Genomic DNA, 22,468 nt, shown 5'->3' with positions numbered 1-22,468 from the left:
AGAAGCATTGAGCTCTGAGCTCTGGTAAGACTCTCCATTCAGGTATTCCCCTTCCCCTCTCTCTCCAAGCGCCTATAATTACGATCATCATGACTCCAATGTAGTCAAGACGTGAGCTCGAGGGGCGCCCTGATCGCTATACCCTGAGGTCATTAAGCCCTAATAAGTGACGGCTAATATGTACCTGAGAGGTCTGTCATGGGCAATAAAGCGAGTGGACTTAGCGCTCGAGTCTCGACGATAATTACGGTCAAAGTACGGGCCCGCTGGACCTTGACATGTCGACTGTTCAGTTTAATTATGGCTCTCGACATAAGTTAAAGTAGGGTGAATGGAGTCCGCTTTGGCTAAATAAAGGTTGCAAGCGTGAAATTAGAAACAGGGTGGTACATAGTTAGAACGTGGATGTTAGTAAATAACATTGCTGGTGGTGCAAATTTAGATGTAAATGGTGCTTCTCAGCGCCGGCTCCCGGTTAACCATCTACCCCGTCTCTCAGTGCAATTCTTAATCTTATGGAACGGGGTAGCGAGTGCGAAATTCCAGTCCTTCTGAATATGAGTGTGAGCCAGCGGCTCACAGCGGCTGACCGAATCGAGATGAGATAAGGCCGCACAAACCCTCCTTGAATCCTCCCAATTTAGTCGCCATGTACCAAAGGTCTTCTGGATTATACCGACTTTCATGCTCCAAACGTCAGTGGAACTGTAAATGAGCATCCCACATGGCCCAAGGGCAGGTTCGAGGTGTTTAAGTCCACGCCTTCAACGTTTCAACGTCAAAGACCTGTCAAACAGGGTGACGATCTTACCTTACAAGGCAACCTCTCGTCGAGGCTCGACCCTCGATCAGCACTCCAAAGTCCAAACGTCGGCACTTGGAAGAATAGAAGAATCTCTCCTCGCTATCACCACCCAGTTGCCCCTATCCAGCTCCGTTGATTATCAGGATGATTTTTGGTCTCGAAACACATCAATCTAGTAGAGACGACCCAAATATGGATTGAAAAGAGGTCAGTGTCAAGTGAATTGAATCGCCGTGTCTATCGCACTGCCTACGAGGTCAAGAAGCTCTTTTTAACTCGTTGAAGGTCTTCAAGTTGATCAAATGCTCGAAGTTCAATTAAAAAAGTGGACTACGAAGGTACAGATGTATCAGGATGGATTCATCCATCAACTTCGAACTCCCGCGCGGGCTCGGTGAAGTAATTCGCCCCTACATAGCCCACGCCGCTGCCATCGCTCAGTAACTCACTGTAGGTAGCCAGAAAGGACTGTTTTAAATCAAAAACATAAAGTAAATGTAATAATATATACCGATAGGTGCCACCCCAGTGAGTATGTTTATCCAGGGACCCCTCGAGCTCAGCATCCACCCACGTCCCTTTTCCTCTGCTTCTCACCTACTATAAGCAATGTAGCTTGCTGAATACTAGGGTGTAGGAGACGAAAGAGCCATAATAATGGTCAGCAGGGAAAATGGGTGGTTAATGCATTTAAATAGTCATGGGAGACTACGAAAGACTCGCCCCCTTCGAATTACTTGGGTGTCTGGGCTTGCCATTTCCCCCTGACCCAGTCACTTCGGACATTCCTCAAATACTCGCTCGAGTAGCATGTCTTTTTGCCGTACTCATCCCCAAGTTTTTGAGATCGTGGACAGCGACAGAGTTGTCAACTCCAAGGCCTCTAACCCTTGATTTCCAGAGATATATACCCTACTACTGCGCTACTTAGGGTATCCGTGAAATAAGTACATGGCTCGTGCCGCCGTGCCGTCGTGCGCGCTGCGAGTCTTCCTTGACCGGGTTGAATGATTACTTATTTCATCCTGGTACACCTGTACCTTCGGATGATCCTGATACACCTTGGCCTTGGTACATATTTAATGGGTATCATGTCCTTTTCAGTTATAAAAACAGCTCTCCTGTCAGTTTACTTGGAGTTACTAGACGATTAACAGTGGAATATGCTGGTATGTATCCGCAAATTCCTTGCACCAAGTTGGGATTTCGATGTTGAGAAATTTAATTCATCCTGATACATCTGTACCTTCGTAGTGGACCTAACACGCGAGAAAGATGTACATAGAATGGGAGGAATTCGGATAAATAGAGACCATCATTTGTTCTAAGTTCAGGGAATGGTATCCTAGGCGATTCTTTCCTTAGAGAATACGGTATACATGGGTGATTGGTCTCAGGGAAGAGCCACAGAAACCGATTCAGATAACATGGTCATCGCGGTAGCCAGGTGAGATTGGAAGCCTGAAGGATATTAATGATTTCCGCCAGCCCCCATAGTGATGTGTCGCTTATTTTTTAGCGCCCGGCACGTTTGACAAATGCGATCGTAGAAAAACTGAGTGATGGAGGTCAAAAGGTCATTGTGTTGCGAAGCACCGCGGATGCTACCAAGTTCGTGAAGCCTATGGGAGCTGAATCGGAATTACAGGTTCCGAAGCCTTCTCTCGAACAGGTCAGCCACGACGGGCGCCTATTTATAACGGGCTCTCTCCCTGCTTCCGATGTGGTAGTACGAATGGATGATACCCTGGTACGATCTCCCTCTCAATACCACAGAAAATTCTGAATCCTGAAGCTTGAAGCTTAGAGTGTGGTGAATGGGTGAGTGATCTTGCGAGAGACCATGTCTTTGTCAATGACTCCGGCGAGTATCGAGCCCTTCGACATCTGAGCAGAGATGTTAACTATGTAGCGACTTCTCCCTTTTCTCGCTTAACTATCTGCCTCGGAGCTTCACGGAATATGCTTTGCCTGAAGACTCTCGGTAGGTCTCGAAAGGGGAAGAGATCCCCTATCTTTGCTGTGGATGACTAAGGTTAAGGTTTGGTCATATGGAATCGAAGACTCGTGAATGGGTTGAGCCGTGACTAAATTGCGGTTTTCCAGATCCAGAAATGCTGTCGCGATTATCTCTTCGACTCCAACCATCACGATCCCGTTTTCTCGCCCGTCCAATGTCGTCCGCAATCGTCGTTCCCTTTGACCACCAGGCCTCAGCAAAGTCGGTTGCTGGCGTCGACCCAGCCAAGCTCTGGGCTCTGACCCCTTCTGGCGAAAAACCACCAAAGGCGGGCACCGCCAGGACCTTCTACAACACCCCCGAGTCAAAGACAACCTCGGTCGTCTCTTTGGGCGAAGGCTTTGCCAGCAAGCCTGCAGAGGTCAAGCGAGAGATCGTCAGGAAGGCTGTCGGTAGCGCTGTCAAGGACCTCAAGGGCTACGACGGCGTCAAGGACGTTGCCATTGACGCGTCTTTGGACCCCCATGCTGCTGGTGAGTGCAGTAACGTAACATTCCATCGATAAGAGCAAGCTTCTGACAGACCAACGTGTAGCTGTCGCTGCTCACTTGGCCTTGTACAAGTTCACCCTCAAGACTTCTCCCCCTTCGCCTTTCGACCCCAACCTCAAGGAGCCCATCCCACCCAAGCTCCAGTTCTCGCCCATCGAAGCTTCAAAAGAATGGGACCGCGGTGTCATCTACGCCGAGTCCCAGAACCTTGCTAGGACTGTGCGTCACGACCTTTGTCACTCGACCCGAAACTGATGTTTTGTAGTTGATGGAATACCCCGCCAACATGATGACCCCTACTGTCAGTTTCATTCTCCTTATAGCCAGGAATCGTCCACTAATACTCCTGCAGCTCTTCACCGAACGTGTCAAGCAAGAGTTTGCTGGCATCCCCAACGTCGAAATCATTGTGCGAGACGAGGGTGAGTTTTTGGAATCCTTGACCTGCATGGTACTCGTCACATCGTCATCCGGCTATGTCGGTTCTTCGATCCTGCTTCCCGAGTTTGCCTCACGGATCTTGCTGCCCTCGACTGCGAAGTCGCGGTTCCATGCGGATGCCTTTTTTTGATGCCATATGGCGCGGACATAGTTCTGCTGTAACGGAAATGCAGTCTGGAATAGCGCAGGACCGCCTTGTCTTTCGTTCCCTATTTTTGCTATGCTCTTCGGGAGATCGTTGTACTGATTGTAAACTTAGCATGGGCTGCTGAGAAGGGAATGGTAAGTGGTCCATAAAGCAAATTGAGAATAATGGCTCACCTTGCTCCTTGTAGAACGTCTTCTTGTCTGTCACCCGTGGAACCTCAGAACCAGCCAAGTTCTGGAAATGTGAGGAATCCCCTAGCTCATTGTCGTAGTCGTATACTAACCTGCGATCAGCCACTACAAGGGTGCTGCTGACAAGAACGCTCAGCCTCTTGCCTTTGTTGGCAAGGGTATCACCTTCGACACTGGAGGAATCAGCTTGAAGCCCGGCGCTGGCATGAAGTTGATGAGGGGAGACATGGGCGGTGCTGCTACCGTCGTCTCTGCTGCGCTTGCTATCGCCAAGCTCCAACTCCCGTATGTCATCACTTCCCCGATTCAAGTCCTTCACCTAATCCTCTCCCCCATTTCAGCATCAACTTGGTTGTCACTACTCCTTTGACGGAGAACATGCCAGGCCCCAGCGCTACCAAGCCCGGTGATATGTGAGTAGTTCCCCTTGCAACGTTCAGCACAGTTTACTTACAACTGCGTAGCATCTATGCCATGAACGGCAAGTCCGTCGAGGTCGATAACACTGATGCTGAGGGTCGCCTCGTTCTCTCCGGTACGGGTTCTCCGAAGGAGCGTACAATACGGCAACTAATTACAATGCTACAGATGCCATCTACTACACCTCGACTGAGTACAAGCCTCACACTTTGATCGACGTTGCCACCTTGACTGGGTGAGTCCAAACCTCGTCTGAGCAGAGGGCCAATCCCTCATTGATTAACGTCTACCTACAGTGCCATGGTCATCGCCCTCGGAGAGGTCTACTCCGGCGTCTTTGCTGTAAGTCATTTACCCAAATTCATCGTAGAACATCCGGTGTTGACAGGCCCGCCCCCTCTCGCTTCTAGTCCTCCGATGAATTGTGGCAACAACTCTACGAAGCCGGCCAAATCGAGCACGACAGGATGTGGAGAATGCCCCTCGACGATGAGTTTGGACCTCAGATCCACTCTTCGAATGCCGACTTGCAGAACGTATGTGTGGAGAGCGTTTGTATACTTGGGCGAGGGATTGACTGATGGTTTGTTCTTTGCTACGAATAGACTGGTGGACGACCTGCCGGAAGCGCTACCGCCGCCTTGTTCTTGAAGCCCTTCGTTAACGGATTGGAGCCCAAGGAAGGAGAGCCTACCATCAAGTGGGCTCACCTTGATATCGCTGGTTCCATGGAGGTACGAAGTCCTTTCATTGTGCACGGCTGCATGTGGATCTCATCACTGCGTTTGTAGGCCACTCGACCTTCTCCTTACCAGGATAAGGGCATGACTGGGCGACCTGTCAGGTGGGTGTTTGACTGTGGATTCGTCTCAATGGTCATCTTCTGATCTTCCGCTTCCTTGTTATTCTTGTAGGGCCCTCGTCGAGTTCACTCGCCGACTCGCCAACAGCGCTTAATTGCAAATGTCGGCTTTGATTTTGTTCCGAGAGGTCTCTCCGATGGAAGGAGTGATTGATGATATATCGCGCATAGTGTTCTGGAGCTGGAAACCGTCATAGTGACTAACCTGCAATGTGTATCATACTGAAATTATAACCTTTTTGGATAATTCGAGGATCTCTGGCGCATTGCGTAGCATTTGAGGTGCAAGACGGTTCATTTCATGGGGTATAGAATACGACTTGATCACTGGCTGGCATACAAATACTGGACAGATGGATGACTACAAACGAGTAAGACCAACAGAGATGGAAGCACAAAGGCACATGTTAGAATACAAGAATTGACGTTGAGGGTTAACATTCATCGCATTGATTACTTTGTCGATTAGTATCCTAATTGTTCGACGAGCGATTGCCAGGAAGCGTCCAATCCCTCAATGGTAGGGTTGAAGCCGGGCATACAGTTTGTGAGTGTAGCGTACTTGCGGTCACCGTTGGCGGGCGGGGTGACACCGTTCGAGTTGTATACTCCATAAGTGGGATCGGTGCCAGGAAAGGGAGGGACAGTGTCCATGGAGGGTGGCCTCGTCATGCTGTGGTGAGGCACGCCTTGGTGTCCACCACTCGGAGGTAGATACGCCGGAGGAGGATGATGGATGGGCGGAGGAGGTGGAGGAGCGAGGGGCATATGTCCCGTAGCACTCACATGCCCTCCGGAAGAATAGTACGGAGGTTGTTGTTGTTGCTGTTGCTGTTGCTGGTACTGACTAGCAGGAACAAGATGATGCCCGTGGTGAGAAGGAGGTAGGTGATGTCCGACTATTGGATCCATGGAGGTACTACTAGTAGTAGACATGGAAGGTGGAGCAGAACTTGGGGGGTGGCCAGCATGATGGCCGCTGCCTCGGGAGGACATGTAATCCGACGAGCGAGATCCTCCTGGACTGCCGTTTCGAACGCCCGCGTCGGTGGGTGTGGACTGAGGTGACGTGCCTCGACTGCCAGACCCTACTACCCCGTCGTTGAGGGTTTGGACGGTAGGCACAGTCGCGCGTCGACCGTAGTCCTTCAAGTCTTCAACCAAGACCTGATGCAAAGAGTCGAGGTTCAGACTCGACGAAGGTGTGCCTGTGGAAGCAGCGGTCGTGGACGACTTGCCACTACTCCTCGACGAAGGCCGACGAGGTTTATCTTCACCACGTTGCATCTGTGCAGGACCACAAGAGATGGAAGAAGAAGGAGAAGAAGTCAAGTGTGGAGAAGACGTCGTTGGCGAAGAGGAGCCTATATGAGCAGAACTATCAGCTTCGGAGAACAAGTACGTCCTTCCGCTCAGCCGGTCCAGTTCAGCTTGGGTGATGCTCGACTCGTATGCGGGGGCGGTGGGTTGGTAGCGGGGTAATGGAGGGTTGACAGACTCGCAGGCCTTGTTATGAAGCCTCTGAATCGTCGGCTACAAAGTATTCCGATCGGGGTGTGCATGCAGTGACATGAGATATCATGGCGGGCATTCGGGGAATGCGTCCAAGCAAAACCCAAAAACCAAATCGAAAACAGATTCAAAAGTTTTTCGAGGTTTGGAATGAATGATAAATGCAGAATGGTAAGATGGGATGGAGTGGGGTCGGAGGTTAATCACAAATCAGTCAGTCAGTAAAGTCCGTACAACGCGAAAGGGGGCACAATATACACATACTAGGAGGTTTTCGGCGAACCGACACGAAGGAGAAGCCGCATGAAACAACCCAACCAGTTGACCGAGTTTGTCAAGTGCGGGCGTTACTAAATGCGATGAAGGCGCTCGCGTTATAAGGAGACACATCACGATCTATCATAGCCAAATAGAAAAAAGCTCGTTAGTAACGCGATCACCTATAAGCGGCTAGTTGGGCGCGGTGTTTCATGTGGGTGTTTGTTTGTTTTTTGCGAAGTGGAGATGCGAAGGGGGGGAGGTAGGTAGTAGCACTCACCGCCGCAGAGAGAGCTTGAGACCAGGGCAGGTTGACGCGTTGTATGACATCGGAAGCGCGTTCCCAGGTGAGTTGTAGTCCGGTAACGATTCTCCATGAGGATCGGTAGATGGCCACCACAGATGGAATGTATCGATGCTCTTGTAAGTCGTGACTGTTTTCGTACAAAGCTTGGGCGAAGTAGGCTCGATGGAGATTCAACAGGACTGAAAAAGACAAGCATTCAGTCGGTGTTCATATTCAAGGTAAAAGAAACCAGGTAGAATGTACTGTAGGGAGAACGGAGAAACGGGAGAACGGAAAGTACAACGGATGGAGAAGGGCAATTCGAGATAGACGAGATAACCAACAAGGATACGCACTTGTTTCTTGACTGGCCAGAACCGCCCACCGATGGAAGTAGGTTTCCGTCGTGATAGCTTGTTGTTCCCGCTCATCCGGACTACCAACGACGGCTGTGCGCCATACGGCAGGGACTGGGAAATCACGAATCTGGCGATCCAAGTCCAATATCGCAGAATACGACGCTGGTTGTTTCGGTCCCATACCCGACGACATGACGAAATGCATGAGGGTTGTAAATCGATAAATCCATGTTTGGACTGAATTCATCAGCGCGACGAAGAAACAGGAAGAAAGCAAGTGGACAATCAGGAAGCAGAGGAACAAGGTAGTCAGAGTCACAGATCAGGGAATCGTGTACTCGAGCGCTTACAGTCTGTGTGTGAGCCAGTTGAGTGTTCGAATCCAGTGGTGCTCGTGGACGCTGCTGTGGATGACGCAGCTGCCTGCTTGGCGAGCTCGATTCCGTCGGGAACGGGACAGTCAATGTAGTTGGGCGATATGCTCGGAGGGCGCCCGAAGTAGAAGCTCTGTATACATATCAGGCGCCGACGTCAGTAACCCGAACTACACCAGCGCTAGGAGATGCGATGGATAATAGGATAGATCGCTACCCACAGTCCATGTATCAGAAACGAAGAGTTGCCAGAATACACGTTTCCGTTTGTTGGTATCGGATTCTGGAAGTCTCCATCTGGCGGGGTTCAAATCTGGAACAGGGAATTGGTATAAAGCCAATGCATGGGTGGGTGTCGGGATTTCACGTACTCAAACCCATCTAAAGGTACAGTTCAGATGCAACTTCGACTTGGAGAAAGGGGAACACTGACACTGAGCCCAAGCCTCACCGCCTGGCCAACATACAACCACGACGAAGCGGACCCTGACGATTCCCAGTCGCACAAGTCGAGGTATTGAGCCATGTGGATCTGAAGAGGCGATCAGCGACTGGTGGCAGGGTGGTTAGGCAGGTTCTTACAAGGGTCTGAATGGAGGCCACTGTTGTCTCGCGAACCGGGGAGGCAAACCCTAGAGTTGTCCTCGCAAGTTGATAGTATCCTGCTGCCTCCCGCTGGCGGTAGTATTCCGCATCTCCCCCTTGTGAGTCGAAATGGAGAGCGAGAGCAAAAATAATGAACAGAAGAGCCATAGAATGGTGAACTTGGAATGATTCGTATGAACTGAACTTAATTAGTCATCTGGAGAAATCGTGTCGAACGGAAAGACGCACTGAGCTTGGTAAACGGCTGCCAATATGTCATCGTATAATTCCGTCCGGGGTATAGCAGCATAACTGGAGGCAGAGAAGTCAGATCTAATACAGTACGAGGTAGAAGATAACCCACAGATACTTGCTGTGGCTAAGATACCGGTCACAAAGCTGAGTAGCTTGCGACATTGGCGGAAGACTTCTGTAAACAGTCTCTTTTGGTATGCTTCCCCTTGGCTCAAAGTCAGGGAAAGGGGAATGCATCATTTCATCCGGAAAGTGAGATGCATAATGTGGAGGGTTGGGGTTTTGCTTTATTGGAGCCTGAGGCGACTTGAGTTTCCGACCATCCGTTTTGATCTGTATCGAAAACACGTACGCGAATCAAGAACTGGATTCGTGAAGCGTGATGAGCGGGGTGACGGGGAACGCAGGGAAGGACTGGACAGACCTCAGACCGAGCTGTTTTGCCTATGTATCTTGACACTCCGTTTTGACATACCGTCAGAGTGCCTGTCGATCCAGTAAGTCGAAGTATATATGGTTTTAGAAAGCCTGGCTCACATACCAAAGGCGTCGATGACCTGCACGTCAGCGTCCTCCTCCTCTGCAGACTTCATCTCTGAATCGCCGCTGTGCGAAGGTGGCGGGGATTTAGCCGAAGAAGACGCAGAAGTCGTCCCGCTGGTCGTGGAATTCGACGTCGATCCTTGATAAGATTGACGGCGCGACAGCGGGGGTCGTATGGGCACAGTGGACGACGACTGAGAGGGCACAGGTGGAGGAGGTGGCCGCAACACGTCTGTCCGTAGTAATGGATGAGGCTGGTCGGAAACTTGTTCTTGCAGAATCTTCAGCGCATCTTCTAGCTCGCGTATCCGGGCGCCCAGAAAGTCGATACGCTCATGGAGTTCCTCGGTGCCTGCTAGAACCATCCTATTTCCTTTTGTAGACGCCAAAACGCCTGCGGGTGCAACGAAAAGTCGCGCAGATCTGGTCAGTTTTGCAAGATTAATATAAGATTTACTGCTCTGCACACCTTCGGGACAAATCTCCCCACATCCCCTCGACACGCATTTCTCGCAAGGTACCTGAAAGAGGCAGCGTCAGCGCTTGGGCTTCTCAATGGATTGGAGACGGCGGGAAAGGCAAGGCCAGATGGATCTTTGACATTGCATGCCAACAGAGCACCACGAGCGCTGGGCGCCCGCAGCAAAAATGTAGATGGTTACCTACACCTCTATCGCACTTGAGCTTTAACCGCCTGCATTCTGCACATGATGTCTGTCTTTAACGCAAATAAATGACCACGGATTATCAGTATACTCTTATACTTGGAAACATGGAACCAGGAAACACATACCGACGGCCGGGTTTCTTCCTGATCTTTGGCTCTTTGCCTTTATCCGAGGGCGGCATGGGGGAACGCTGCTGTGAAGGTGGAAACACGTTTCGTCCAAGGAGATCCTTTTTGGCTCTTGTACTAGTACTTTATAACACCAGCCCCAAGTGTATATCGAATAAGGTTTCAAACCCTCGTTGCGTGGATGACATTCAAGCGTTGGGTTATCATCGGAGGTACAAGGTCGAAAACAGAAGTGTAGTGAGCGGTGAATGTCAGGGTCCGAGTTGTATGGGCGCTGTAATTGTGTTGCTGCCATCATAAGGCGAGGTCTGGTTGCAGTGCTTCTGAATGGCCCACCGGGAAGAGCACCACCGGGCCACACTGCCATCCCCATCAAAACATTTGCTTCCGTTCCCGCGCATGCCACCTCTCCGTCGATTTTGTCATTGCCTCGACTCGAAAACTGCAATAACGCGATAACCTTCATCGATGGATGCTGTTGGCCGAATTCTGACTCCCCCAGAGGTAGACTGAGGCCAATCTAATTTTATTCCAACACGACATCTCGAATACTCTGGCCCTTCACACCAAATCGTCCACATATTTGGATATCACAGCGGTGGATCACAACGGAGTACCCGCCACTTCTATCTTTCCTGGAGTCACATTTCAGCTCGGTGTGCTGTGCTGTGAAGCCGTCCAAGTCTCGCGAAGATGGGAGGCACGTAGAAAAAGCTCAGGAAAAGAGGCTCTATAAGTACATACTTTCCACCACTAAGATACCCATCGAGCCAGTTGATCCCCGTCATAAGCCGCTTGCATCCACCTTCCTACCTCTGGCAGCCCTGTTAGGGATCGCCTTCGATACGCAACGATCAACAAAAGAAGCGGCTGAAAAGGGCTGAAAAGGAAGGCGGACATGCGGATTGGCACCATATTAACCACGGTGCCCGTAAGATCCGGTTTAAATTGGCGCACGAGACGAAGTGTTGTAGAGATAGTGGAGAAGGACTCGGGGCAACAAGATGATAAGATATCCTGGAACTGCTTGAACGCCACGAACCCGACAGTGGTGATGAAAGCGATAAACTAATCGATTTTTTGCACCGTCAGTATACCAAAGGCCTACAGACTGTTTCGATGGTCAGCGCCAGATAGCAAAACAAAACAACCAAAACGACTCACCAATTACTCTACACCCCTCGGCACAAAACTCGCCAAACGCTCACAAACCCTCTTCACCTTCTCATCATCAACATTCGCCACCGAGAACCTAATCCACCGCTCATCCAACTCGCTAGCATCAGACGTTCCTTCACCACTCTTTTCCTCCTCTCCCAATCCTAGCTCCGCCAGCCCATCGTTCTCATCCGTTTCCCTCGTAAAGAAACTAGCAGGAAGCGTAACAACCCCCACCTCCCTCGCCAAAGCCTGACACACCTCCTCACTCCTCACACCCCCAAACGGATGCTTCACAAACGCAAAATACCCACCCTGCGCTCCAACCTCCCAATCCCCAGGCAACTGCTCCCTAAAAACCCTATGCCGCGCTTGAACTCCCTCCGCATTCCCTTTCACAAACTCGCGCAGCTCGTCCGAGGGTAGGAGGCTGCCCAGCGCAATTTGCACGGGACGCGGAGGGCAAATTTGGAGGCAGTCTAGGACGGTTTTGAGGGAGGCGAGGAGGTGCGGGGAGGCGATGACGGCTCCGAGGCGGTGGCCTGGTAAGCAGTAGGATTTGGAGAAGGAGTAGACTTGGATTAGGGTGTTACGCCAGGGTAGGGAGGTGTTGGAGAAGAGGGTGTGGGGAGGTCGGTCGGTGGATGGGACAAAGTCGCGGTAGGTCTCGTCGAGGATGAGTGCGATGCCTTTGCTTGCCGCGAGGTTTGCGAATGCGGAGAGGAGGGACGGTGGGTAGATTGCGCCTGTCTGGAAAAGGAAGGTAAACGTAGGTATTAGTCGAAAGTGTAACTGACATACGGGGTTGTTTGGAGTTACGAGAGCTATAGCTTTAGTCCGTGGTGTAATGAGCGCCTCGCATTTCTCGACTGAAGGCAAGAATCCGTCTTCAGGTGCCGTGTGCAATCCGACCGTCTTGATTCCAAGAAGGTTCAAATCCATCCTATTCACGGGTCAACCATAATCGCCGTCTTGGCCATGGAATCTACGCACTGATGATTGAAATACCTAAGACACCGGAATTTAGCTCATTACCCCACATAACACGGAATCGAAGCACAACACACCAGGGAACAGGTAAGATAACCTCGTCACCGGCATCCGCCAACGTCATCGCAACCGCAACAAAGGCTAAGTTACACCCCGCTGTCAGCGCGACATCGTCAACCGTGATATCCGCGTCTCTTCCATACGAAAGCTTCATTTCGTCCGCCAATGCGGCGCGTAGGGTTGGTTCTCCGTCCCACCGGGTATAGCCGAAACTGTTGGGGTATCGAGAGGCTTCGGCGATTGCGTCTCGGAGGAATTGCGGTGGTGGGATGCCTGGTACGCCTTGGGACATATCGAGGAGGGGACGGTTGGGTGTGGGTTTGTATTGGGCGGCCCATTCATAGGCGCGGGGGATCCTAAATAAGATTATGATTATGATAAGAATCGTATATCGATGGAAGTAAGACGAACTCACGGTGGTGAGATCGTCGTCCGCACACCCCTTGACAGTCGGAAACCCAGCCCTGTGGACATTTCGTGGTCAGACGATGCTGGACGCGTTGGAAGTTGAGAGCAAAGCAGCTCCAACTGGCGAACCGACGCTCGTGAGGAACCGGTGCTTTCCGGGCCGGGTGGAAGGTACGAGGAGGAGCAGATATTCACCTCAATCGGTATTCGAGCTTCCTATGCCCATATCGAAAATGAAGTCTTCTCTCTTCAGCTTCTTCATCTCTTCCACTACCTCGCCGACCCTTTGAAACTCTCTCCATCCACCCAATTGGGGTTCGCCATCCACCAGATATCTCTCCGGCAACGGTTCTACGAATCGAACCTTCAATGCCAGCCACTGCATGGCTTTGACGTTGGAGACGAACTCCTCTAGGTTTTCTTGGTCTCCTTGGGCGTAGATCAAGCCTGGATAGCCGACTTTTGCGAATCCGGATAGGCGCAGGGAGGATGTCCATTGTTGGAGAGAACGGCGCTTTTTTGGCGAGATGAGGTGGTGGGAGGTGAACAGGACGTGGTAGATCTTGGGTTGTGCTACTGGCTGGTGGCGGCGGGGTGCATCTTTTTCAGAGGGTTTGGGTTCGTCTGGTTCGAATTCGTGAAGGAGAGGCAGGAGTTGCGAGGAAAGTATGTTGTAGAGTCCGAACCTATGCACAGAATAGTTTAGATCTGGAAACGAGGGGTATGGCTGATGGCTTACTCTGTTTCTCGAGCCTCTTCGACCTTCTCGTTCACCAGACGTTGCCAGCTCTCGAGCTCTGTCCGAGGCAGCGTATCTGATTTTACAGACACGATCGGTGCCCCACTGGATCCAACAGGCAACGTAACCTGCAGCCATACATTATCGACGCCAGCGATCTTGAGCGTGAAGATTGCTGAAGCGAACCGTTCAGCATCCCTTTGCGAGACGGTCTCCACGTCGGCATCGTTCAAGACTTCGTCCCAGAATTCTGGATCGTGGACGAATTCGAGGGTTTCTTCAGGTAGCAGGGAGTACCGTATCATTTGAAGTTCTTCTAGACGGCTTTCTGGGTTCATCGTCGTCGAGGACATGGTCGTGCGAGGTCAAGAAGGATCGTCCCCAATTTCTCACGTCTGGGTCAGCTTCATCATTTCCAAAATCCAATCCCATCGCGAAAAACAGCGTCGATAATTCGAGAGGTACAGAATACACGCAAAAGAATACAAGATCTAAAAGGAAAAGCATGTCTGTCACCAAACTACGAGAACTGGGTCAAAAATTCAATAAAGAGCCACAGCACTCAACTCTACGGCGACGTCGCCAACTCGGACCCCCGGAAACCCTCCCATCTCCAAGACGAAGACAGCAGGCAGAAGTCGATGAGCTGAACATTAATATTCCACGAACGTAACAGATTCGAAGTACTGGATTTCGCGGGTTTTACGCGCGAAAACTTCGAACCTTGACTTTGTCTGTGGGTTTGGCAGGAAAAAGAAAAAGAGAAGGAAAATGGGGTGTAGGATCGTGAGCCTTTGAAATCGTGTAGCTTGTGCGTTTCAAATCTGTGTATTTATTGCTTGTGGGCTGTACATCGTCGACGGTGGTGGAAGGAAGAGGCAAAGAAGTCGTGGACGCGACGAGAAAAAGAAAATCGCTATCGGCAAAAGCCGCGGCTGAGATAAGCGGAGATTGAAAAGATCTTATCTTATCTCTCCCTAAGCTGCAAAGAAGGCCAACGTCGTCGAAGGTTTGATCGCAACCACCACCACAGCTCATCGTTAAATTGAATTTCTCAAACCAACAAAACACAATGGACGACCTTGACATGGACATCGGTGCTCTCGTCAACCTCGAGCAAACGTCTGTACCTGCTCTACTGACGACCTAAAACCCCATTCTCAACCAATCCCAACTCTGAATCCACAGCTTCTTCGACGAAGGGTACAAAGACGGCTACGCGCATGGTCGTATCCATGGGCTCATAGAAGGACGAGCTCTCGGCCGTGAAAAAGGCTTCGAAATGTGGGAAGAACTGGGTTTCTATGAAGGTTTCGCCATGACTTGGCGGGCGATTTTGGTGAAAGATGGGAAGGGGAAAACTGATGAGTGAGTTCTCCCAGTGCCTTCCTTGGACTCTGCACTCTAAGTGGGACTTTAGAAAAAAGCTACACCACATATCGACCCTACTAAACCTCATCGCCCAATTCCCTACCAAAAACCCATCGCCCACCTCGTCAGAAGTCGATTTCCTAAAGCTACTCCGGCAGATCAGGTCCAAATACAAACTCCTCTGCGCAGTACTGGGCGTTCGACCGCGTCTGCATGCGGCAGACGACGCACCATCCAGCCCCTCAGCATCGCCTCCTCAAAACACCAACGATGCTGACGCGATGGACGAGGACGGCAAGGTCAAGCGGAGAACGAAGCCCTCTGTGTGGAAGATCGAACCCGAGAGCACGACGTCAGGGAAACCTGCGGCCAGTAAAGGCCTCGACCTAAGCTTTTAACGACATTCTTGAAGGCTCTGTTATATATCCTTCCAGGCGACTTACGTCCATCCGTAACCCCATGGGACCTACTACGACCCTACACCAGGAATCCGGTTTCAAGTTTTCCAAAACGAAGAGGGCACGTTTTGTGCGATAAGGCCTTCACACTGGCCGCCGTAGACACAGTAAGGTACGTGCCCCGGATACTTGCATTCATTCTGTCTAATGACTGACCTGAACCTGCTTATCAGGTACAAATGTATACCCTCACGAGGACACCAATGTAACCTACTAGGCAATAGCCTCTTGGACAGACCGACTACGAGCGTTCAATCAAAATAGGCTTGCTCAACATGGTTATAGCTTCCATCGGACCAGATTTTTCGCCGTACAATGAGGCTTGGTGAGGGTCGACATTCACGGTCTTGGTGGGTGTGACTATCCTCTCTTTGTTTGCCTTGGACTGCCTGCTGTGCTGAATCTATGTCCTCGGACTGTCTACGCCTACTACAAGAACGAACTAATCTCCATGGTCCATTGCGCACCAGCTAGTCGATACGACAGGATCCTTCAAAATCGCACAAGCTGAGGGCGACCACTTCAGATATCGTCATACCCCTATCCTAGCGGATCCACCTCCGTGTTCGCAAATAGAGAGGAACCGGATTTCAAGCTTCTTTGATGTCCAACATCGACATCGACGTCGACGGTCTCGCTGACCTTCTTGTCGAGCCGAAGTCAGAAGCAAGTGGCGTTTGCGCATTCCATCACGACTTGGGGACTGGCGGCAAGCTTAACTCGAAGCGGATCCTCACGCTTGCAGCCAGCTTGTAGCCTTGTCACGACGCAACCGCAACGCAGACGCATGCCCACTGCGAGGGTGCGTGTCTAATTATGCAGGTGACCTGTCAAATGCGGGTTCTGTTTGCGGATGCATGGAGTGTGAAGTGATGTGATGCCAGATGGCGACTTCATGCAGGGTATCTTGGAATCACCGGTGGATGCGGTCTGGTATATATACCTCACTTACTGGGCGACGATGTGGAGTACGTTTTCCCCCTTCCTCGTCTCGAATCGTCTTGTCTTATCCTCACATCCCATAGACGCTACGATGGTTCTCCCAGCCCCATCCAAAACCCTCTTCGCTCTACTACTCAGCGTGTACGGCACTCTATCCCTAACCCTCGCTCTACCACTCGACCAAGTCAACTTCGATTCCTCCACTATGCAAGCGGCTTCAACGACGAAAACGACATTTGCCTGTCCTCTCCACGACAAAGTCGGTTGGGGACTCAATCCTTCATACCTATCTCAATCCGAGATGACCACGATGCCACCCAATTCCCGCAGGATAAGGCGATCTCGGAGACGAGAGCAAGGTCAACTTGGGTTTAGGCGGGCTGAAGAAGACGGACTTGACAAAGCCGAAGAGGGAGGCAAGGAGGGCCAGAGGTGGTTAGTAGACTCGCTGGAGCACCCATCATCTAGTAACGCGGAGGATTTGGACGTCGATGATTTGGTATTTTGCCATTACCCGATCAACACTTCGGACCGGACGTCGTTTTGTGTTTATTCTAAGGTGAGCTTTTTGGGTTTTTTTATTCTTCTCGTTTTCTTGGGTTCTGTGGGTTTCTTGCTGCGCTTTGGAAATCGCTGTCAACGGGATGGGGGCGGTGGGAGGTTTGTTCGTTGTTCGTCAGATCAACGCGACCAACGCATGATGGGATGGATAATCATGATGGAAGTTCGGATGGATGGGATACCATCGAGGCGAACCCATACCACCTCCCACTTCTTGAGATGGGGGAAAGAATATACTGATTGATAATGACATTCTGTAGGTGCACGGCGGGCGATTGGTGAAAGATTTTAATAAAGGGAGCTGTTTGGAATCGGCGAGGGTGGTGGCGATGAACAGTCGGAAGTCCGAGTCGTAGTGTTTGGCAAGCGGTGTGTACAGGAATAGAACTTGAAGAACATGGGCTGTCCATTCTGACTCAACGACTATGGCGGTGACTCTTGTAATTGGTTGTCCTTGGTTCGCACTAATTACACTCCTTCCTGCGCCCGCGTGTGTCGGTGAACTGAAGGCTTCCGATTACAGCACCATTTCGGTCGGTCTTTGTTTCTGATGATCGCCCAAATTCTCGGTGTGCTTTTTGACACCTAGTGCTCTAAACGCCGACGACAACGGCGACGTAGACACTCCGAGCCTTCGTACGAATATTCTGCTTTGGTTGGTATTGTTCTCAAGGCGATCCTGGGTGCTTTTCTGTTCTCGCCTACATATACGTAATGGGATGGGGGACGACCACACAAAACGGCGGTCTCGGACATGGATGTAGCGCTATTTATTGATCTATCTCTTTATCTCTTCCTCTGTCACTCCTCTACCCCCGATTTCCATTCCACCAGACGCCAGATCATGAGTGACGCAGACTTCGAGCACTATGCACTATAGTCGTATCTTCCTCACCGCCGCCTACGCTGCAACCAACATTGGCATGGTGGGCCTCGGTACGCACCGTTTTGGATGTCGTTCCCGGTATTTGCTCCATCTCACCCGCGTCTTCCAGGTCTTTCGATATTCCTCTCCTTCCACACCCTCCACGTCTTTTTCAAACTACCCCCAGAGGATCGGAAGCGGAAGCTACCCTTTGTCCTCGCGACTATGCTTATTCTCGTCCTCTTATGCTTTGGACTTGTGGCTGAGAGTATCTACCTCGGAACGGCAATGGTGGGACCCAACGCGCCCCCCGTTGATCTCCTGGAATTGCACATTTGGGAAGTTCTACAACAACTACGTCCACTAGCCAGGATAACCACTTTTTTCGATGGTATCATTCCTTTGGTGGGCGAGGCGATCTTGGTGTGTTCCCTCCTTCGCGTTTGAGTTTAGGGGTGTTGAGCTGATATGCAAACATTTCATTACAAGATCTACCGATGCTTTACGCTATACACGCACATTCCCTGGGTAGTGCTGCTTCCTGGAATTTCGTACCTTGGCGCTTTACGTGCGTACCTTTTCCCCTACTACTGCTTCTTGAGCCTTCAAAACACCCACTAACTCACTTCACAACCAACCAACCAACCCATCCAGTCTGCTACATCCTCCAAGTAGTCGAACGCTTCGGCCATCGTATATTCCCAGAGCAAGCATTATACACCTTCATCCTTTTCCCAGCGCTCGCAGTCGCCTCCAACGCCGCCAGCACACTCTTGATCCTCGGTCGCCTATGGTACATGCGATGGACGTTCCACAAGGCTTCGTTGAGTTCGCCGTATACCCGGCAGTACACAGCGATATCGGCTGTTCTCGTTGAATCCGCGCTACCGCTCTCATTGGCGGGCATCGTGGCTTGTGTGTTCGCGAGCTGGAGTATCCCGCTTGAAATGCAGACGGCAGCTAGTGTTCCGTATGCGGTGTGGTCTGTGTTATCAGTTGAGTCCTTTCGTATTTTCTGATATTTTGAATTCTTTGTGAACTGACTTTTGGTTCTGTGTTCGCTTCCTACTCCTACCATGGCGTCCTTCGCGGTTGCTGCGCACTCATAGGCACTCTGTCCGCAGTTTATTATTTGGAGAGTTTTGACGGGTCAAAGTTGGGTTGCACCGCAGGACGTGTCGCTCGAGTTTCACCTCTCGAACCCAATTGCGTTTGCTGTTTCGCGGCGGAGTGAGTCTGCGTCTTCGGACGAGGAAGCAAGTGGTGGTGGTACGGCTGTCAATGAACGGAGGCTTCTCAGAGTTACTGGAGATGGACTGGAAGAGAGTAGGGAATCTGGAAAAGCTGCTGGTGAAAAGGCTGCTGAAGAACGGGTCTGAGCGGGTTGTACAGTTGCTTGAAAAGGACGGCTTCCTCTACGCGAATATTGGGATAAGTCGCCTTGTTAGTATATACTCTGATGCCACACATCCGTAAAGTGGATACAAACTGAAGATCATCGTCACGTAGTTCACTGATCTACGTATACTCTAGGGTATTACTGCATAATTTAAAAGCAGCGGTCACGGACATAGATACCATTGGTTGGATTGCCCTTCTGGTCTGCCCTCCCCAATTGCCATGGCTTCGAGAATGACGTACTATTCTTTGAGCTCTAGCTGGAGCGCGTTTGCCGAATCCCAAGTTTCTGAGGCCGGTGTCCTACCGTGGTCCCAGAACTCAAAAAATGCCACGGCGCATGTATAACATCGCAGCATCGCCTTGGGCGGTGATCCTAGCGGCATCGAAGTCAACTCTCAGTCGATCGATGGATGGTTGTACTCTTGAATGTAAAGCCCACTAATGGGGCGCTCATTTAATAGGGCCCACTTGAAGGGGCATCTCGGATACCAGTTCCAATTAATTGGCTGACGCTCCTCCCCTCCTGTCTCTTTGGCGGCTTTTTCCCTTCCCTCCCTCCCCCCCCCCACCCACCCACCCATCCCTAATCCTGCTATCCATCCCGGGCTCCCAAACCATGGATGAAACCCCACTCGATGACGCCGAATTTCTGCAGCGCGCGGCACTAGATTATGGGTATATCGGTGTAAACCTATCGCTCTTTGGAGTTGGTGTGCAAGGAATCACCTTCATCATAAGTATTATCCGAACTGAACGCCCGTTCTTTGAATTGCCAGGATTATCGACCTTCCTCTCCTTTCACGCCCTATACGCCTATTTACAGATGCCTGTTACAGAGCGTAAACGCAAGGGCCCTTTCGTCATCGTCATATTCACCATTCTCTTCCTCTTCATCACGATGGCCACCATTGACAGCGTTTCGTACAAAAAGTTTACCATGGACACAGAGATGAGCTTGCCAAAGACCTCCTGGTGGCAGGTATATGATCCCTCGGAAGTGGTGGGCGTGGTGAGCACCATCGTTACCGCGTCGATGTTTTGGATGGGCGAGGCGGTTTTGGTATCATATTTAACTGCTATTTCCTCAAAGACATGACTGATGGCCCTGTAAGCTGTACAGGTGCTCTATTCTTTACAGGCACCGACTCTGGGTCCTCCTCTTCCCGGGGCTTCTTCTCGTTGGTTCATTTGGTAGGCACATCACGTATTCCAGCTGCGAATTGATTCCTGACGCCTCAGCACTATGACTGCAGTCGTCGTGGTCCTAGGACTTGTGGACTTCTACAGAGAGAACCTAGAAGAACAAGGAATAATGCTAGGTGTCGCTATGGTGGCAGGTCCGGCATGCCTCGTGGGCTCCAACACCCTTAGTACCTTTCTCATACTCACTCGCCTATGGGGCATGCGACGGACGCTTCGAAAAGCTTCGCTACAGTCTCCCCATGTTCACCAGTATGCTTCTATAGCGGCGATCCTGGTAGAGTCCGCTCTTCCGCTTGCGATTACGGGCATTCTCGCATGTGTGCTACCGGCCTCGCCGCGGCCCAAGGATGGATCTGAGGAATTAGCAAAGTTGATTTCCGCCTGTCTGTCTATGTTTACGATCTGGACTATAGTTTCGTTGAGCCCCTTTCTTCCAAGTTCACGAGCTTGGCTGTAGGCATTCCACGGTATGCACATACTGATCGAAGATATTGGTTAGCCACTGTGCCCACAGTTCATCATCTACCGGGTTTTATTAGGTAAAACCTGGTTAACGCCTCAGGACGCTTCTGTCGAGTTCATCCTCTCGCAACCAATTGCCTTTACCGGCACAGCAGAGGAAGAAGAAAGAGTGTCTCCTTACCCTGTGTCAGCTTCGACACCTAACTCGGAGTCTCAACGTCTCTGTCACAATAGTCAAGTTCTCGAGGGCCAAACGAGTCACGGCCAGAATAGAAGCTCTGACATGGCGTTGGCGGTCTGACAACACAAACTCGGGTCCTCCATCTTTTTGCGTTGTTGCATCTCTATCTAACCAATGTAAATACTTGAATTGTTTCCACATGCAGTGGTATCTCCCGCATTCCATCATCTGATCTTTGCTCTCTTGTGAGTGGTCCTTACCGCCGCCATCGGCGGGAGGCGGTTTCTGTTGCTGATGACTTCATCAGGGGTAACTTCCCAAATAAGACTCACCTCTTGCCCCTTTCGGTTGTACAATTGTTGCGTTCTCTACGGGCACCGACTCTGGCTTGTAGTTCTTCCCGGGACACCATGCATTGGGTCAATTGGCAAATATCCCTGCTAAATCTCAGCGGAGAGGCATATCCTGACGTCTAGATCAAGCCTTCACCCTGGTGTTGCGGGTTTCAGGCCGCTACGGAGGCTGGGCGAGCGCGAATGAGTCTCTGGTGGTGATCGACAACGTCGTGGACCCAGCATCCGTCGTTGCGCATGGCTTATGAAGCAAAAGGTAGGTGAGGCCACATTTCAATGACAGGCGCGCCAGTAATTACCTCAATCGGAGCCGTCCTGATCGAGTCAGCTCTCCCTCCGGCCACAAGCTAGCATTTTGGGCAGCGGGCTGCGGGAGTACATCATCTCTAGAATCATCCAGGCAGCCCGATGGGTTCCGTGTGCGGCCGAGAGCAATCTCTCATTTGTTTTCGATTCCAATTGAAAGAAGTGGGAGCTAAAGCGCTCGCTTCTTTTTCAGGTGCTTTGCCCGCCGGCAGCTTATCATCGACCTTGTCCTAACAGGACAGACCTTGATCTCAAGCTGGATCTGCTTCAAATGCGCCAGCAGGTGTGTGGCTCCCGCTCGAAAGGAAGTTTGTTCAGGCCCGGCCATTTCATTTCCGTCGAGTCCAGAATTATGGAGAATATACTACGTAGATACTATTGAGATTGCCGCTATCCGACGACTTGATATCAACTTCTTACCTATCTAGCCACTGTAGTTCCCCGTTCCTTGGCTTCATACCGCAAGATGATGGCAGAGTCTAATCAACGTAAATTCCATTAGGACGCACAGTGTACAGATGTATTGCCTTTCATTGTATTTCCTTGTTATGACGGTCACTGTGCATGAGCTTATCAGACTCAGCTGTATAGTTCATCTCTGAACTTCAACCGATGACTATAAAGGACGTTCCCCTCTTCCCCAAGAGTCCCATCAACCATTCAT

At 50.9% G+C, this 22,468-nt stretch overlaps 8 protein-coding genes across 8 annotated transcripts; 4 read left to right on the top strand and 4 right to left on the bottom strand.

The window, feature by feature from the left end:
* The first annotated feature begins 2,959 nt into the window (after window positions 1-2,959).
* On the top strand, window positions 2,960-5,492 carry CC1G_10096 (leucine aminopeptidase). The gene is made up of 15 exons (XM_001829514.2): window positions 2,960-3,298; window positions 3,360-3,535; window positions 3,582-3,617; window positions 3,669-3,738; window positions 4,017-4,039; window positions 4,093-4,136; window positions 4,199-4,381; window positions 4,438-4,509; window positions 4,561-4,631; window positions 4,685-4,751; window positions 4,813-4,858; window positions 4,927-5,052; window positions 5,122-5,250; window positions 5,308-5,360; window positions 5,431-5,492. The coding sequence occupies exons 1-15, from the start codon at window positions 2,980-2,982 to the stop codon at window positions 5,471-5,473; spliced, it is 1,458 nt and encodes a 485-aa protein (XP_001829566.2). The 5' UTR covers window positions 2,960-2,979; the 3' UTR covers window positions 5,474-5,492.
* A 351-nt stretch (window positions 5,493-5,843) lies between these two features.
* CC1G_13783 (hypothetical protein) lies at window positions 5,844-9,169 on the bottom strand (the record flags this gene model as incomplete). The annotated part of the gene is made up of 11 exons (XM_002912205.1): window positions 5,844-6,911; window positions 7,155-7,286; window positions 7,429-7,634; window positions 7,791-8,030; window positions 8,144-8,300; window positions 8,389-8,480; window positions 8,539-8,548; window positions 8,601-8,699; window positions 8,750-8,951; window positions 9,002-9,064; window positions 9,117-9,169. 11 exons carry the CDS (start codon window positions 9,167-9,169, stop codon window positions 5,844-5,846), a joined length of 2,322 nt encoding a protein of 773 aa, XP_002912251.1.
* A 195-nt stretch (window positions 9,170-9,364) lies between these two features.
* CC1G_13782 (hypothetical protein) lies at window positions 9,365-10,399 on the bottom strand (the record flags this gene model as incomplete). Its single annotated transcript, XM_002912204.1, has 6 exons — window positions 9,365-9,421; window positions 9,483-9,493; window positions 9,549-9,944; window positions 10,020-10,071; window positions 10,217-10,268; window positions 10,344-10,399. The coding sequence occupies 6 exons, from the start codon at window positions 10,397-10,399 to the stop codon at window positions 9,365-9,367; spliced, it is 624 nt and encodes a 207-aa protein (XP_002912250.1).
* A 1,114-nt stretch (window positions 10,400-11,513) lies between these two features.
* CC1G_00742 (aminotransferase) lies at window positions 11,514-13,028 on the bottom strand (the record flags this gene model as incomplete). The annotated part of the gene is made up of 4 exons (XM_001829511.2): window positions 11,514-12,254; window positions 12,306-12,447; window positions 12,572-12,910; window positions 12,970-13,028. 4 exons carry the CDS (start codon window positions 13,026-13,028, stop codon window positions 11,514-11,516), a joined length of 1,281 nt encoding a protein of 426 aa, XP_001829563.2.
* A 130-nt stretch (window positions 13,029-13,158) lies between these two features.
* Window positions 13,159-14,054, bottom strand: CC1G_00741 (hypothetical protein; the record flags this gene model as incomplete). The annotated part of the gene is made up of 2 exons (XM_001829510.1): window positions 13,159-13,648; window positions 13,702-14,054. 2 exons carry the CDS (start codon window positions 14,052-14,054, stop codon window positions 13,159-13,161), a joined length of 843 nt encoding a protein of 280 aa, XP_001829562.1.
* Window positions 14,055-14,773: 719 nt separating this feature from the next.
* Window positions 14,774-15,747, top strand: CC1G_00740 (hypothetical protein; the record flags this gene model as incomplete). Its single annotated transcript, XM_001829509.2, has 4 exons — window positions 14,774-14,823; window positions 14,890-15,069; window positions 15,122-15,444; window positions 15,704-15,747. The coding sequence occupies 4 exons, from the start codon at window positions 14,774-14,776 to the stop codon at window positions 15,745-15,747; spliced, it is 597 nt and encodes a 198-aa protein (XP_001829561.2).
* Window positions 15,748-16,407: 660 nt separating this feature from the next.
* CC1G_00739 (hypothetical protein) lies at window positions 16,408-19,277 on the top strand (the record flags this gene model as incomplete). The annotated part of the gene is made up of 7 exons (XM_001829508.2): window positions 16,408-16,498; window positions 16,556-17,031; window positions 17,891-17,969; window positions 18,029-18,321; window positions 18,388-18,466; window positions 18,553-18,868; window positions 19,055-19,277. 7 exons carry the CDS (start codon window positions 16,408-16,410, stop codon window positions 19,275-19,277), a joined length of 1,557 nt encoding a protein of 518 aa, XP_001829560.2.
* A 638-nt stretch (window positions 19,278-19,915) lies between these two features.
* On the top strand, window positions 19,916-20,859 carry CC1G_00738 (hypothetical protein; the record flags this gene model as incomplete). Its single annotated transcript, XM_001829507.2, has 4 exons — window positions 19,916-20,009; window positions 20,136-20,308; window positions 20,420-20,490; window positions 20,766-20,859. The coding sequence occupies 4 exons, from the start codon at window positions 19,916-19,918 to the stop codon at window positions 20,857-20,859; spliced, it is 432 nt and encodes a 143-aa protein (XP_001829559.2).
* Window positions 20,860-22,468: the final 1,609 nt, after the last annotated feature.

Source organism: Coprinopsis cinerea (assembly GCF_000182895.1).
Source record: "Coprinopsis cinerea okayama7#130 chromosome 1 map unlocalized cont3.1, whole genome shotgun sequence".
In the NCBI taxonomy this organism is placed as follows: Eukaryota; Fungi; Basidiomycota; class Agaricomycetes; order Agaricales; family Psathyrellaceae; genus Coprinopsis; species Coprinopsis cinerea.
This window is presented reverse-complemented; position numbering and strand designations above follow the sequence as displayed.